Genomic DNA, 16,842 nt, shown 5'->3' on the forward strand with positions numbered 1-16,842 from the left:
CACGACATGGTGTTGGGTTTAAGAGCCAATGGGAAGTAATTTGCAAGCACCTTATCGTCGCGGGCTCCGGTGGCTTGCATCGCGATGGTGTAGATGCTGAGGAACTCAGACGGGTGAGTCTTGCCGTTGTACTTTTCGCCAACGTCAGGTTTGAAGGTGCGGTGAGTGGGCCACTGGAACTGCCGCAACTCACGGGTAAAAGCCGGACAGCCTACCTCGTAAGGTAGGCCTCCAGGGCTCTCCGGGGCCGGGTGGTTCACAACAGGCCCTGCTCGCCTGTCATACTGGTGGCGCGCTCCGCGCTGGCGCTCGATAGTGGTTCGAGCGTCTTCATGGGCTCGTTCCCGAAGAACTTGGCGCTGGTCATAGTGGGTCCGCGGGTCAGACGATGCTATGGAGATGTCGTCGCCCGCGACGTCGCGACGAGCCGGCGTCCACGGTACCGAATGGGGAAGAGGCGAATGAACCGTGGTCGCGGCGCCGCCGGCTTTTCCGCCACTGGTCCGCGGGACTCCATCGGAGCATCGACCCGGGGGCCTCACCAGACTTGGTTTGTCTTTGTTGGCCACCGCAACAAGGCTTCGGATAGTGGCTCTCCATTCGTCGAGTTTCCCCATAGTGGGAGGAAAATCGAGGAGCAACTGCGCGCGCCAGGGCCTCTGCTGGCGTCGGTGGCAGCGAAACCTGCACGGATCGCGACGCGCTTCGACTTCTGACCATGTCAGAAGGATCTCTATCATGACCCTACGGTCGCATGCCGTTTTGACCAGCGCCTCGGCGAGTGGGCAGGTCTTCTATGTCCCGGGAGTGGCGCTCGGGGCTCTTCCCGCGGCGACGCCCGGGATCTTCGGCGTGATTACATCGTTCGTCGCGCGCTGCCGGGAGGAGCGCATTGTTGGCGCCGGCGTGGGAGTCTTGGAGGTCCTTGCGTCGCCTTCGGGCGGGGCGGTGATGACCTTGGAAGGCCCCGCTCCACCGGCGAAGGGCCTGGCTCCGCCTTTGGATTTGGCGACGGGTGGCCCGTTACCAGGCGCACAAACATCGCCGCCTCCCAAACTCCGGCTGCTGGGATGGTGTTGGTGTTCGCGAGCAGCGCCCTGGGTCCTTTCTGCGACCGGTCCGCTGCTCGCCCGCGTCGGGACGGGCTATCCGGCTTCCGACTGGCCGACCGCCACCGTCGTCTTCTTCTTGGGCGCCATGATGATGAAGAAGCGCCGAACTAACTTCTAAAGCCGATTCTCACAACTGCGCCCCCTACCTGGCGCGCCAGAGATGTCGGCGGGAACGACACCTATGGGATCACAAGAATCCCTACTACGGTTAGCGGGGCACGGGGGCGTGAGAAGAGCGGATCTAACAGGTAGCACATGGTTCGTTTATCCAGGTTCGGGCCGCGAGGATGCGTAAAACCCTACTCCTGCTTTGGCGGATTGTATATCTGTGTTCTTGAGCTAGCTATGGGGCGTGAGGAGCTCCAAAAAGCCGAATCCTTCTCCTGGTCGCCTCGGGCCTCCTTTTATAGAAAAAAGGGGTTGCCACAGTGGCACACAGGAGGTGGAAAGGGTACAGTGATGTGAGGTTATCCCTCGCATTACATGACAAGGCGCATTTAATGCGTCTTGCTTAGGTGTCCTTGCTTTATCGGGGACGGGGGAGAAACCTGTCTCGTCCGTCGCCGCTCCTTCTTGTGTCGACACGCGCCCTGGCCAGCGACGCCTGTGATGCCACGTAGGTAGGCAGGCAACTGAGGTGGCGCAGTGGTGGGTCTTCACGGAGATCTGCATGCCGCCATGTAGGTGCCTGCCCAGCTGGTTGGGTCGGCAGCTGCATGCGAATGGCGGTGGAGGTTTAGTCGGCGTGTGCCTGATGGTGGCCCTGCGGGTGTCCTCGGTAAGGGCCTTGCCGGGGCGCCTGCTGTCATCCCCGGCAAGGCGCTTGCCGGGGGCCTTGTGGTCTTCCTCGGCTGGGATCCCGCCAAGGGTTGTCATCTCCTTAGTGCGTACCTGATCTTGAATGTCTTCACAAAGATCTGCATGTCGCCATGGGGATGTCTCCCAAATCCTTGCCCTTTGGGGGCAGTGGACTCAAGGGTGATTTGCTTTGTAGGCACGGGACGAGTCGCCGCGGCAAGGGTCTTGCCGGGGCTTCCCTTGCCGGGGGAGTCCGCTTCGTCCCCTTTGCTCTTCGTGGTCTTGGCCTTGCCATCGTAGTTCTCTTGAGCTTCGGTCTTACCCTGGCTCACCTCCCTTGCCTTGCTTGGTGTGGCGGTGCCCGTGGCTCAGACTGCCCGTGCACAGTTATAGGGGTACAAAAAGTGTACCCCTCTTTTTGTACACCGACAAAGCGTTATAACAACGCGGTTGATGTAGTCGTACGTCTTCATGGCCCGACTGATCAAGAACCGAAACTACGACACCTCTGAGTTTTTGCACATGTTCAGCTCGATGACGATCCCCGGACTCCGATCCAGCAAAGTGTCGGGGATGAGTTCCGTCAGCACGACGGCGTGGTGACGATCTTGATGTTCTACCGTCGCAAGGCTTCGCCTAAGCATCGCTACAATATTATCAAGGATTTGGTGGAGGGGGGCATCGCACACGGCTAAGAGATCAATGATGAATTGTTGTGTCTCTGGGGTGCCCCCTTGCCCCCGTATATAAAGGAGTGGAGGAGGGGGCCGGCCAAGGAGGGTGGCGCGCCCAAGGGGGGGAGTCCAACTCCCACCGGGAGTAGGACTCCCCTTTTTCCTATTAGGAGTAGGAGAGGGAAGGAAGAGGAAGGAGGGAGGAAGGAAAGGGGGGGCGGCCCCACTCCCAATTCGGATTGGGCTTGGGGCGGGGTGCGCCCCCTCCCTTGCTCCTTTCCCCTCCTTTCCACTAAGGCCCAATAAGGCCCATATACCTCCCAGGGGGTTCCGATAACCTCCCGGTGATCCGGTATTGTCCCAATCTTACCCGGAACCTTTTTGGTGTCCAAATATAGTCGTCCAATATATCGATCTTTATGTCTCGACCATTTTGAGACTCCTCGTCAAGTCCATGATCACATCCGGGACTCCGAACAACCTTCGGTACATCAAAATATATAAACTCATAATGAAACTGTCATCGTAACGTTAAGTGTGCGGACCCTACGGGTTCGAGAACAATGTAGACATGACCGAGACACGTCTCCGGTTAATAACCAATAGCGGAACCTGGATGCTCATATTGGCTCCTACATATTCTACTAAGATCTTTATCGGTCAGACCGCATAACAACATACGTTGTTCCCTTTGTCATCGGTATGTTACTTGCCCGAGATTCGATCGTCGGTATCTCAATACCTAGTTCAATCTCGTTACCGGCAAGTCTCTTTACTCGTTCCGTAATACATCATCTTGCAACTAACTTATTAGTTGCATTGCTTGCAAGGCTTAAGTGATGTGTATTACCGAGAGGGCCCAGAGATACCTCTCCGACAATCGGAGCGACAAATCCTAATCTCGAAATACGCCAACCCAACATGTACCTTTGGAGACACCTGTAGAGCACCTTTATAATCACCCAGTTACGTTGTGACATTTGGTAGCACACAAAGTGTTCCTTTGGTAAACGGGAGTTGCATAATCTCATAGTCATAGGAACATGTATAAGTCATGAAGAAAGCAATAGCAACATACTAAACGATCGGGTGCTAAGCTAATGGAATGGGTCATGTCAATCACATCATTCTCCTAATGATGTGTTACCGTTAATCAAATGACAACTCATGTCTATGGTTAGGAAACATAACCATCTTCGATTAACGAGCTAGTCAAATAGAGGCATACTAGTGACACTTTGTTTGTCTATGTATTCACACAAGTATTACGTTTCCGGTTAATACAATTCTAGCATGAATAATAAACATTTATCATGATATAAGGAAATAAATAATAACTTTATTATTGCCTCTAGGGCATATTTCCTTCATAATGCACTCACAATTAAGAACAAATTTCCTATACCAGTTATAGAAGCCTTGCTAGATGAACTGCATGGAGCAAAGTTCTTCACAAAATTGGACTTAAGATCTGTATACCATCAAATCAGAATGTCACTTGAAGATATACCAAAGACTACTTTTAGAACATTTTTAGGGCATTTTGAATACTTGGTTATGCCATTTGGTCTTTCAAATGCTCCTGTTACATTCCAAGAACTGATGAACACTATTTTTGCACCTTACTTGAGAAAGTTTGTTCTGGTTTTCTTTGATGACATATTAATATTCAGCAAATCTCTCAAAGAACACTTGGAACATATTAAAATGGTAATGCAGTTGCTCAGAGAACATCAGCTTTATGCAAAGATGTCCAAGTGTGTATTTGCAGTTCAACAAGTGGAGTATTTAGGTCATGTTATTTCTGAAAATGGTGTAGCAACAGACCCACAGAAAATTTCATCTATTGCAGATTGGCCAACTCCTGAAAATATCACTAAACTAAGAAGCTTTCTGGGTTTAGCTGGATATTACAGAAGATTTTTTAAGGGATATGGTGTGATCTGCAGACCCCTTCATGATTTGATGAAAAAAGGGAACTTCTCCTGGCAAGCTGAGCATAACCAAGCCTTTCAACAACTGAAACAAGCACTAACATCTGCCCCTGTGTTGGCTCTACCAGATTTCACACAACCATTTGTGTTGGAAACTGATGCTTGTGGCAAAGGCATTGGAGCTGCGTTAATGCAACAAGGAAGGCCTATTTCTTACTACAGTTCCTCTCTATGCCCCAGAAATGCTGCTCTATCCACTTATGAAAAAGAGGCTCTGGCCATATTGGAAGCTCTTAAAAGATGGAGACATTATCTACTGGGAAAAGAGTTAATAATAAAAACAGATCAGTAGTCCCTGAAATTTATAACTGACCAGAAAATCACTGAAGGAGTTCAGCACAAGTTAATGATGAAGTTATTGGAATTTAACTTCACAATTCAATATAAAAAGGGAATTCAGAACAAGGTAGCTGATGCCCTATCAAGATTGCTCCCTAAATGCATGGCCATCTCTGCTGCTACTCCTGTTTGGGCAGAAGAACTAGTAGATAGTTACCAAAAGGATCCTGACAGCCTGCAGTTGTTGGAGAAGCTACTACTGAAGAAAGATCATACATTGTCTGATTATTCCCTCATAGCTGGCATTATAAGGCATAAAGGAAAAATTCTAGTTGGCAACATTCCTGAGTTGAGAAACAAATTGCTCCTAGCACTACATAGCTCTCCTGTGGGTGGTCATTCTGGAAGAAGAGCAACATACCAGAGAGTGAAAAGTATTTTCTACCAGCCTGGTTTAAAATCAGCAGTAGAAACTTTTATTGCTGCGTGTCCCATTTGCCAAAGAGCCAACCATGAAAACTGCTTGCAGCCTGGTCTTCTGGAGCCACTTCCTGTAGTTGACATGGCCTGGCAACATATATCCATGGATTTCATTGAAGGCTTGCCTAGCTCTCAGGGAAAAGATGTGATCATGGTAATAGTGGACAGATTTACCAAATATGCACATTTCATTCCCCTGTCGCACCCTTATTCAGTACTCAGTGTAGCTCAAGCTTTTGTGGATAATATAATTAGGCTACATGGTCCTCCAAAGATGATAATTTCTGACAGAGACATAATCTTTACTAGTCAACTATGGAGGGACATATTTGCTACACTAAAAGTGGAATTGAGATACAACATAGCTTATCACCCACAAACTGATGGTCAGACTGAGAGAGTAAACCAGTGCCTGGAGACTTACTTAAGATGCATGACTACTTCAGCTCCTAAGTAATGGTTATCTTGGTTATCTCTGGCTGAGTTCTGGTACAACTCAACATATCACACAACAATCAAGATGTCTCCATTCCAGGCTCTATATGGTTTTCCCCCACCACTAATCTCAGAGCTGGCCATCCCAGGTCTTGATGATCCAGAAGCACAGGACTTTCTGTCAGCCAAGCAATAGATGTTGCAACAACTGAAAGAGAATTTACTGCTGTTACAAAACAAAATGAAGAAATTTGCAGACACAAAGAGGGTTGAAAGGACTTTTCAGGTGGGAGACCCTGCATACCTCAAAATGGCCCCATATAGATTAACAGCATTTGGTTTCAAAGGAGCACTGAAATTGCAGAACAAGTTCTATGGACCTTTCCTGGTAACTCAAAAAGTTGGCAACTCTGCTTACAAGCTGCAACTGCCAAATACAGTGCAAATCCATCCAGTTTTTTATGTTAGCCAGTTGAAGAAACATGTAGGAGACAAATCCATTCCCAGTCCTAATCTTCCCTTATTGAATGCTGATGGAACAGTGAAAATGGGGCCAGCCGAAGTGCTTCAAGTGCGCCAAGTCCCTCGACACAATGCACCAGTGGTACAGTGGCTGATCAAGTGGGTTAATTTACCAGTTGAAGATGCAACCTGGGAAGATGCCGATTTCATCAAGTACACGTATCCAGAGTTCTTCAGTACCACTACACGCGCATGGCGGCAACAAGCTACATCATCGTGAGGACACGTCGAGTCTTAAGGAGGGAGCAATGTCAGGACTAAAGATGCGATGTTATTATTCAGTTAACTGTAGCTGCTCAAGCGCATAACGTTTCGGTAGATGGACGGCTGAGATGGCTCCTCGCAGTTACCGCTTAGTCGCTAGTCGTGCGATGGCCTTTGTATCGTTACTCCGCTAGTTACTGTTGCTTTTCACCCCATTGCCAGGAACGCCTGCCTATATAACAGCCAGGCCGTGGCTGGCTGTCACTATCGTTGCTTCTGCTAAGAATTGCCTAGATGGCCAAGTAAACTCATATATACAAATACATATTCGAGATCTGGGCGGAATTCCCCAGTCCTCTCCTCTAAATCCCTAGATCGCGTTCTAAATTCTAGGTAGTTCCTAACAGCGTTGGAGGTGGGAAACAAACACAGTACGTGCACATGGGAGAAGGACAACTCCGATGCGCCGATGCAAACAGATGCAGTTTTTGTCTTTCTTATTTGTTTTTTAGTAGGTTGAAGACACAATGTATAGTTGTGTCTGTTTAAATCTGGTCTGTGTGTTCAACCAGCCGGTGTATTTCTTCCACGCAGCCGAATTTTGCTACAAAATTAAATCAAAATTTACGATGAGTGTACATAGTTCATGCCAGCGATCATAATTTATATCGGTGTACGTGCAGTGGCCGACATATCTGCTAGCCTATAAAAAAATCATCATAGTTCATGCCAGCACACACAAAAAGGCCATGGTTCATACATCTCGCCATAGTTCATGCCGGCATATAAAAATGATGGCGCTCTCGGCCATAATTCAACCATCTAGCTCGAGCATCTTCTTTTGCCTCTTCTCAAATCAGACGCTTCTCCTTAGGACATCTTGCTCAAGTCTACCGTCATGATCTTCACTTCCTTCGTCATTAGCTTGAGCCTCACCTCCTTTGCTTTTATGCTTGCGGTGCTCTCCTTGATCTCAAGCTTCTGCTTTTGAATGTTCTCTTCGATCTCGAGTTTCTTCTTTTGGACGTTCTCTTCGATCTTGAGTTTCTTCTTTCGTATCTCGATGTACTCCTTCATTTGCTCCTCTTCTCTCTTACTTCCATTTGGGTCATGAACCTTGCAAAGTTTCTTGCAAGGCGAATGTCCCCGCATCATGCTTCTCATCCAACTTAGAGTTGATCTTCCCCCTCAGCTGCTTCTCTCCTTCACCATGCTCAACGACGGACGCCGACCCTTCATTCTTCTTTTTCAGCGGCATATTGCTCCCTAAACTTTGGGCAATCGCAAATGATCGTCCAACAATGGGTGAGGGTGAATGGCTTGTCCCCATGTTGGGCCTTGAAGGCTCCAAAGCTTGGTATGCCTACAAACGAGAATAAAGACAAAAATGTACCTTCATATGCAATGGACATAAAAGCATCAATCAACAAGATACACACATATGAAACAAGAAGAAGGAATTTTATACCGTGTCTTTGATGTCTAGGCCACTCATAGGACGTCCTTGGATCCTCTCAGGGATGCCACAAACTTATTGCTCTCTTGCTAGATGATCCACCACCTCTTTGAGATTGACACGTCACCACGGTTGCTCTCAAACTTGTAGGTCGGGAACTTCCTACGTTCATGAAAGTACGTATGAACTCTCGTCAAAATGTTGATCCTTTTTGCTCGGCGGCAATCTTGGGATCTTGTCCAATTTCCTTCCAACCTTCGCAGATCAACTTATCCTTATCCTCTGTGTATGCTTTCGTCTGAATGCTTCGCCTCCTCCTCTTTTGTGCATTGTCTTGGTAGTGAGCACATATGCATAAAAAGCCCCCCCTCGATGTCCACATTGTCTTCTTGCCATTGGTCGCCTTGGTCGTCGGTGTTTTCTTGGTTGTCGTGGCTGTCCATGCCCTCTTGGCTTTACGTGAAGTGGTCATGGCCGTCTTGGCTTTGGGTCTCATCGACATTGTATGCTTGGCCGCCCTCCTAAATGATGTCCTCCATGAAATCGTTGTAGTAGGACAGGTCTTCATGCGTGGATGTCGGGGCCAGCGTATCGTTGCGGGCGTCAGGAAGGTTGCCAGTAGGAATCTCCCGTGGCCGCTTCCCTTTGCGCCTCGGTGGATGACCCATCGGCCATAGGTGTGGCGTTGAGGTTGATGGCCACGACCACGGGAGTGGACGACGCGATCACAATCACTTCCGGTGAGCAGTCCCGAGGTGAGGTGGAGAAGCGCGACGCGGCCGGGGCATGGGGGGGGGAGGGGGAAGCCGTGCGTCTGCGGCATGGTGGAGGTACGTGGCGACTCTGGACGTGGCGGGCAGGCAACTGACGAGCCCATGCTCGTCGCGGTCATGGCGGCGACAAGAATGGCCCGCTCGCTACGGTGGAACCCTAGCAGGAGGAGGCCTGGTGCGTGGCCTTGGTGACGAGGGCCTCATTGTCCGCAACGGCAACCTCCTATTGTGCAGCGGTGACTTTTTTTTGTCTGCCTCGACCTTCTGCCGGCCAACCCTCTTCGCCAACTCTTTGGCCCCTCTACTTCAGTGTGATATCCTTCTTGGGCTTCTTCTTGCGCATGGCGCGGGGTCGAATGGCGCGAGGCATCGTGCGTGGGATGCTGCGGCAGCCCTCGAGGCGGAGCCATCAGAATCGCTCCGGTTATAAGATGTATAGGGACTCGGATTTGTCAACTCCGATTATAAGATGCTCTAATATACGATCCAGATCTCCCTCGTTCAAAATCCAACGGTTGTGAATGTTTGACTTGGAGTGGCCTATGAAGCTGGGTAGATAGTCGGACATAATCTTGGAGGAGATTCATGGAATTTCGGATGTTGGACTGGTCCGAACATTTTTTGCGAGGACGCGGGGAAAATTACTGGTTTACTGTCACCGGCTCACCGGCAAGTGAGACGAAGAGCGTACCGGTTCGCAGCGCTATGTCCTCTCTGCCCGTTCACCATTCTGTAACCCTAGCGCCGCCGGGCCGCCGCGACAAGCTGGCCGCCACGCCTCACCCCGCCCGAGCTCTGGCAGCACCGGGACGAGCTCATCTTCTTCCGCCTCAGGCCGAGGTCCTTCTCTAACGCCCCGACTCCGACGGCCGTGCTCTCTGTACACAGAAAAATCGGAGAAGAAAGGAAAAGGAGAGCTCGCGCCCCTCCCCGCCGCCGCCGCAGCCATGTCTCAGAAGAAGTCGCGCGGCGGAGCCGCCGCCCGAGAAGACGCCGATGAGCTCTCGCGCTCGCCCCTCCAGGCCGTCCTCCTCGCCGACAGCTTCACGCTCAAGTTCCGCCCCATCACCCTCGAGCGCCCCAAGGTACCGCGTGCCTCCCCAAAACCATACCGCCGCCCCCTGTCCGCTCTCGCGTGCACCCTTGGCACCTGAATTGTGCTGTCCCCGCAGGTGCTGCTGCCGCTGGTGAACGTGCCCATGATCGACTACACGCTGTCCTGGTTGGAGACCGAGGGCGTTGAGGAGGTCTTCGTCTTCTGCTGTGCGCACGCGCAGCAGGTCAAGGAGCACCTGGAGGAGGCGGGCTGGACTGGGAAGCCCGCGGCCCGGGAGATGGCCGTCATGGCCGTCGAGTCGCATGATGCGATCAGTGCAGGCGATGCTCTCCGCGTCATGTACGGCCGTGGCCTTGTGAGTTTCTGACCGGCACCCTTACCGTGGATTGTGCATGACTGCAGTATTGGCTGTAGTGTCTGTTGCTGTTACTGCTTAACACTTTATCGTTGACTAGAACTTATAGTGAATTAGTGAACCTATGTGAAACTGAAGTCCGGGGAGATTTTGGCAGTGTCATTCCAGTTCATTCAATGAAGGAAAATAGATTAAAATCTTATCACTTCATGTCATTCCAGTTCACTCAAACGTCGTCCAATTAGGTACGGGTTGCCTCTATACTGTGGACTTGGGAGACAATTGCAACCAGCTAGAGATTGTGATGAAAAACATGACAATATTTCTAGTCAGAGCCAATAGCTACTACCCAGAAAAGATGTTCAAGGTTTTAACTATAACATCATACTGAAAGCATTAGTTCTTCTCAGTTTAGATATTTTTGAAGTGCTTAGCTCTGTGATTGCTGTGCCTACTTAGTAATAGTATGTCGTACAAATTACTAAGTATCAATCGGTTAAAAATTCCAGTGAGATTCTTCATATAGGGCTGGCACATACTGTATCGCAGAACTGACGACACACATAGCATGTTCTGAATACAAACACGGGAAGACAAAACACAAAATGAGATAGACAAAGAGAACTCTGGAATGCATGAACCTAGTCTCAGCATCAACGTAGAAAAGGATAGTAAGATCCAAATCACGTACATGGCAAATATCTCCAATATCCTGGAGACATCTATCGGTCGTTAAGTGAAACTGAGCATGCATTTTTTTTGTCCAACTAGCTGTAGCTTGTGCCTCAATTGTTGTAACACATATGTAATGCAGTCTTATTTGCTTGTCCTGTTCTCATATGTTCACATACTGACACAGTGTGTCTGCTGCCATTTCGTTTATACTTTCAATTGTTTCCTTTTGTGTAGATAAATGGTGATTTTGTTCTCATCAGCGGTGATACAATCAGCAACATGAGCTTAAAAGAGGTTCTCCAGGAACACAAGGACAGAAGGAAAAAGGACCCACTTGCTGTTATGACTATGATTATAAAGCATTCAAAACCTTCAATCCTGACACACCAGACACGTTTGGGCAATGATGAAATTGTTATGGCGCTAGCATCTGAGACAAAGGAGCTACTTTATTATGAGGATAGGGCAGATGGCTCACACCTGTGCGTGACAATTGATAAGGATATACTGGCCAATAATCCTACTCTCCAGCTGCATAATAACATGGAGGTCTGCTTTCAAACTTGTTGATTAAATAATGGATATATGTTCTTCTCTAAGCTCATTTTTGCTATGTTACTGAGACTGTGCATATGCATTCTCTATTGCTTGCAAATCTTTCTTGTTTTATTGATCTTCATCTCCCTCTTTTTCTGACAGGATTGCTATATTGATATCTGCTCGCCGGATGTCCTTAGTCTTTTTACCGATAACTTTGACTATCAACATCTCCGGCGTCATTTTGTGAAGGGTTTACTTGTTGACGATGTAAGTCCATTCACTACCACTGGACCTATTTAATACAAGAGAACATGATGCTTGCCTTCAGAGTTTAGTGCAGTATCATGAGTGTCATCTCTGCTATCATGTCTCTTCTGTAACAATCAAACGGCCTGCCAATTGTTTCAGATTATGGGATACAAAATCTATACTCATGAAATACACTCCAGCTATGCTGCAAGAATAGATAATTTCAGGAGTTATGATGCCGTGAGCAAAGATATAATACAAAGATGGACATACCCTATGGTGCCTGATGTGTTATCCTTTGGTAACTGCCATGAAATGAAACTTCACCGCCAAGGAATTTACAAGGCATCAGGTATGCGTAGTTGCATACTGAAAAGAGAACTCCGCAAAGATCTATTTCTGTACCTTGTTTGATATCATTCCTTGATTCATTCGTCAAAATCTAGATGAATTTGTCAACTCAATATGCTTGATTTGGAATGAAGAAATGGTCTCAGATATTAGTTGATAATATTATCAAAATGCTTTGTCAAGGTACATCGGCTGTTTTAAACTGTGGTTTTTGGGGCATGATTTTGACCTGTCATTTAGGAAGCATCTTCCATTCCTGTAAATTATATAACATCACCTTTCCATATGAACTTTTCACATGAATCACGTCTTCTCTAGATGTAACATTGTCGCATTCTGCACAAATTGGTGCGAATTCTGTTATTGGCAATGCAACAAGTATTGGAGAGCAGTGCAAGATATCGAATTCGGTAATTGGGGAAGGTTGCAGTATTGGGAAAAACGTTCTCATTCACGGTTCGTATATATGGGATAATGTCATAATTGAAGATGGATGCAAAGTGAGTAACTCCTTAGTCTGTGATGATGTGCATCTAAGGGCAGGGGCAATTGTTGAGCCTGGCTGCATATTGTCGTTTAAGGTATGTTGCTATAGATTATGTTTTTATGCTATCCATTTTTCTTCTAGGAACAGATTGTAAACCAGTTGTAATTTTCTATCCAGCAGCCTTGCTAATATTGATGAAATTCTTATTTGTCAGATTAAAGTTCGAAAGAATGTTGTTGTTCCTGCCTATTCAAAAGTGTCACTACTTGACAAGCCTTCAAATGAAGATAGTGATGAGGAACTTGAGTATGCTGACACCAATTCTGGAGTTACAGATAGTGCACGTAAGCCTGCATACCGTAAAATTTCCATTCTTGTTCATACATGCCTTTCCAATTTGTTCTTATGGTTATTTGGACCTGTATCACTCACGTTTTACTTAGCAAACTGGATTTCTGTATTTCAGCCTTTTCCAGCACTAGGAGTAATGCCGACCACCCTACCATCTTATCGGAAGATGATGACTTAGGGGCATCTGAGGTATTCTTCTATTCTTAGATGGCACAGTGATTTTTGCAATGTGTGCTTCCCATTACTGTGTTAGTTGTCGGGATTATCTCTAGGCACCCTGGTGATACATTTGTCATGTCTTGATCTTATAATCATTGTGGTTGCTGTCTTTGATATTGCTTAGACTGGTACCTCTGGTGTCCTTGGTTACATATGGGCAAGTGGTGATACTGGAAATCTGGAGGAGTGGAGACAATCAATTGCTCCAATTCCTAAAGAAAAACTTCAAGAGTTGCAGCATGCTGTTTCTGTTGACGGTGATGTTGGATCAGAAGAAGACTTGAACAACCGTCCATTTGAAGCAGACCGCGACAATGATTCGGAGATCAATGTGATTGAGGATGATGATTATACTAAGTTTGAGAAAGAGGTTAGTAGCATATAATTGGGATTCTCATACTCTTATTTATTTTTCAGTTTACTGATTGGTTTACCCTACGTAGGTTGAAGAGACTTTCCAACGGGCAGTTGATGGGGTTCATCAAGATAATTTGATACTGGAAATCAACGCGCTCAGGTGTAAGCTCTTTTCTTTCCCACTGACGTATGTGTGACTGTCTAAATGTATACAACTATAACACGTCAGTCATCCTTTGAGTATGGTTTATCCTGGACAACATTTTATTTACGGGTAACATGCTGTAGTTTTCATTTTCTTTTTGAGGCAGTAATGATACACAAGCAGATGAAAGGGCAGTTTTTTTGCAGAAGATATTTTATTTCATGGAAAATAATTAAAATATACATATCATGATAAGATACAATCACTTCTTTTCATATGGAACATTGAATGAACAAGTCATATTCCACATTATTTATTCTGCAGGAATATTGCACTAATGCTTCACACACCATCTAAATTCTAAAACTGCAAACTGTTTCGCACTGCCAATGTTCATTAAGCATGTGAATTTAGATTAAGTTTCCCAAGCACTAGTTTTGCTTGTATACACTATAGAGTATGAAAGTTGTTTGCTGTGTATCCAATTTGATGGCTTGGCCATAATAAACTAGTCTCTTTGATTTCCGTTCAGAACTTCAGATGCTTTTTGAGCTGCCTAGTCAAAGTTACATCAATAGGTGCAGCTATTTTAATATAATTGTTTTGTCTATTCAACCTTCAGATCATCGATGTAGCATGCCCATTCTGTAGTTTTGTCTATCTTGTTATTATAGTCATCAGGCTGATTGCGTTGTTTGCAATTTTGTGTTTATTTTTCAGGTTGTCTTATAGCCTTCAACACGCAGATTGTGCTGGAGCAGTTTTCTATTCAATAATGAGGGCTGCATTAGTTGCTGCACAATCTACTAATGGTATGATTTCTTGGGCACTTTGTAGTTTTGTGAACCATGGTGGACTTAAAATTGGGATAACTATTTGATCATTAGCTAAGATATTTGGGTGTTTAATCGTAACAGAAATGAACCAGTTTACAGAGGAGCTTAGCTTGGATATTTGGTTATGCAGGATGTTCATAGGATTTTGCATTATACATCACATTCCTTTATTCCAAACATGAAAGTTTCATTCTTACTTGGGAACTTTGGGGTCATGCATTTTTTGATATGGTATACTTATAGCTGTTAGATTTGATATGGGATGCAAGCTTATTTGCCTTGCTTCCCCCCTCTTTATATAGATAGTCTTCTAAAGTCAACTGCGGACGCACTTACCAAGTGGAAGGATCTTTTACGCAATTACACCAAGACAGTTGATGAGGAGGTATGGCTTGACGATATACTGGATAAATCCCTTGAAATCTGCATGAATAGCATATGCCTGAAAAATTGAACTTGGTTCTGCAGAAGTACTGTCAGATTTAATGATTTTAAAATGTTGTTGTGTCCAGTGTGTTCATTGTCAGGTTTAATCATGTCAGTTTTCTTCAATATTTGAGTCTGTGGGTTTCTTTATTAGCTATTTTGAGACTACGAACTATAACTGAGGTTATCATATAAGTTGACCTGGTGAGATTTTGATCTACACAATGGGTATGTACTCCATGTAGTATGGTGGTTGTGGTGATTTGAGTTCAAGTTGTTGTGTTGTTGCATGACAGACTGTTGGAAGGGCCTCTACTGTGATTGTTAAGTTTTAGGTCCAGTTTGAAAACAGGATTTCCTCATGGATTTTCACGAATGAAGCATGCACTCTGAGCCTCAGACCGGATTTCTCTTTTTTCATGGAAGTTCCTGTGTTATTTTGCGGTGTTTTTGTCCTTTGATATTTAACATGAGCTAAATGAATCATTCCGTGATGGTGACGCAGATGGAAATACTATTGAAGTTTGAGGAAATGTGTCAAGAGATAACAAAAGAATTTTCTCCACTGTTTTCGAAGGTAAAGAGCTATTCAGTTACAGACAGGTTATTTTTATGGATATACGTAGTCTTGTTTGCACTACTGGGTGGTATGTACTCTATTTTGGAATTGATGAAGTCCTGTTTTCGTTGGTTCTGACAATCTGCTATTGAATGCAGATCTTGCCTTACCTCTATGATAAGGAGATAGTTAGTGAAGATGCAATTTTGAGATGGGCGGAAGAAAAAGAAAATGCCGACGAGCTGGATAAAATTTTCGTTAAACAGTCTGATGTTTTTATTCAGGTATATGTGCTGCACTTGGTCGAGTTGTCCCTTCTCATTTTGCGTGAGATTTATTTTGCCAGTTTCTCATGGCTTATTTTTATTTCTGTAGTTGCTTTCCCTGGTCCTAAATCCTTTTGTCTTAGGGAATGGTTTACACTTGACTATTTAATATCTAACTCCTATATTGACACAAGTTTAGAATTGTATTTTTGATAACTCGTGGTATGATTAGGCTTGTAGCATGTGTTTGGTTGACAGGACAAAAACTCAAAACATTATGATATGAATTGTCTGAAGTATACTAGTAGTAATAATTTGTCATTTCCTTGGCAGTGGCTCAAGGAAGCTGAAGAGGAAGATGAAGATGACGAGGAAGAAGAGTAGAGTTGGAGATGGTTCATACTTGCATCCTTTTGCAAGCTTGGAGAGGAACACTGATTTGGGTGGTTTCCCAGTGGGAAAGTTTTGGAAGTTTGGATTTGCCTGTACTCCAATTTTGTTCCTAACCAATCGGAGGAAAAAAGAGAGAACAGAGCCGTGGGATGAACGACCGCAGAGTGTGTATTTTTATTTTATTTTTTGCGGCTGGATAACCCTTCTCTCCTTGCATACATGGTCTACCTTTTTTTTCTTGACAGCTGCATATATGGTCTACCTACTGTCCATGCGTGTGTTCCTTTGCGGCATGCGTGTGTTCCTTTACCAAGTGCATATCCAGTGCTATACTGGGATTTACATGCCCCTGTGCTACCAGGAAGCCTGAACCGTTTGATCTTCGATCCAAGGAACATAGATGAAGTCCATGGAAAATTGCAGAAAACATCCTAAAGAGTTGTGTGGTCACACACAGAAGCAGCTCATTGATGTTCATGACCCAAGCTTCCGGGAGCACGGGATCATATGACTTTCGGTAGCACTGTATATTTTCTTGGACATAGATCCGAGTGAAGTCTGAAAAAAAGCTTGAACTCATGGGTCCGTCGAAATCAAACCTTGACCTCCTAATTCCTCAAAGTGGCACACTACATATTAATTCCGGTTAACCTTAACCCTAAACTTGCCTGGCGTATTTTTCAGAGATGACAGAGCGGTTTAGCTTGGATTGATAATTGATCAAATGCACGTGGATATTTTTCAGAACAGAGCAGTTTACTGACCAAAGCTGGGATTGATAATTGACCCAAGCAAGATATTTCCCCTCGCTCCTGTGCTGCTTGGTGAGCAGCCACGGGGTGCCCCGAC

At 45.9% G+C, this 16,842-nt stretch overlaps 1 protein-coding gene across 1 annotated transcript; it reads left to right on the plus strand.

Moving 5' to 3' along the window:
* The first annotated feature begins 9,424 nt into the window (after positions 1-9,424).
* LOC119299608 (translation initiation factor eIF-2B subunit epsilon-like) lies at positions 9,425-16,254 on the plus strand. Its single transcript, XM_037576794.1, has 15 exons — positions 9,425-9,812; positions 9,900-10,139; positions 11,049-11,363; positions 11,514-11,621; positions 11,763-11,955; positions 12,273-12,535; positions 12,656-12,785; positions 12,908-12,981; positions 13,136-13,381; positions 13,455-13,528; positions 14,234-14,325; positions 14,652-14,734; positions 15,281-15,352; positions 15,493-15,618; positions 15,934-16,254. The coding sequence occupies exons 1-15, from the start codon at positions 9,675-9,677 to the stop codon at positions 15,982-15,984; spliced, it is 2,205 nt and encodes a 734-aa protein (XP_037432691.1). The 5' UTR covers positions 9,425-9,674; the 3' UTR covers positions 15,985-16,254.
* Positions 16,255-16,842: the final 588 nt, after the last annotated feature.

The sequence above is a fragment of the Triticum dicoccoides genome, chromosome 5A, assembly GCF_002162155.2.
Source record: "Triticum dicoccoides isolate Atlit2015 ecotype Zavitan chromosome 5A, WEW_v2.0, whole genome shotgun sequence".
Lineage (NCBI taxonomy): Eukaryota > Viridiplantae > Streptophyta > Magnoliopsida > Poales > Poaceae > Triticum > Triticum dicoccoides.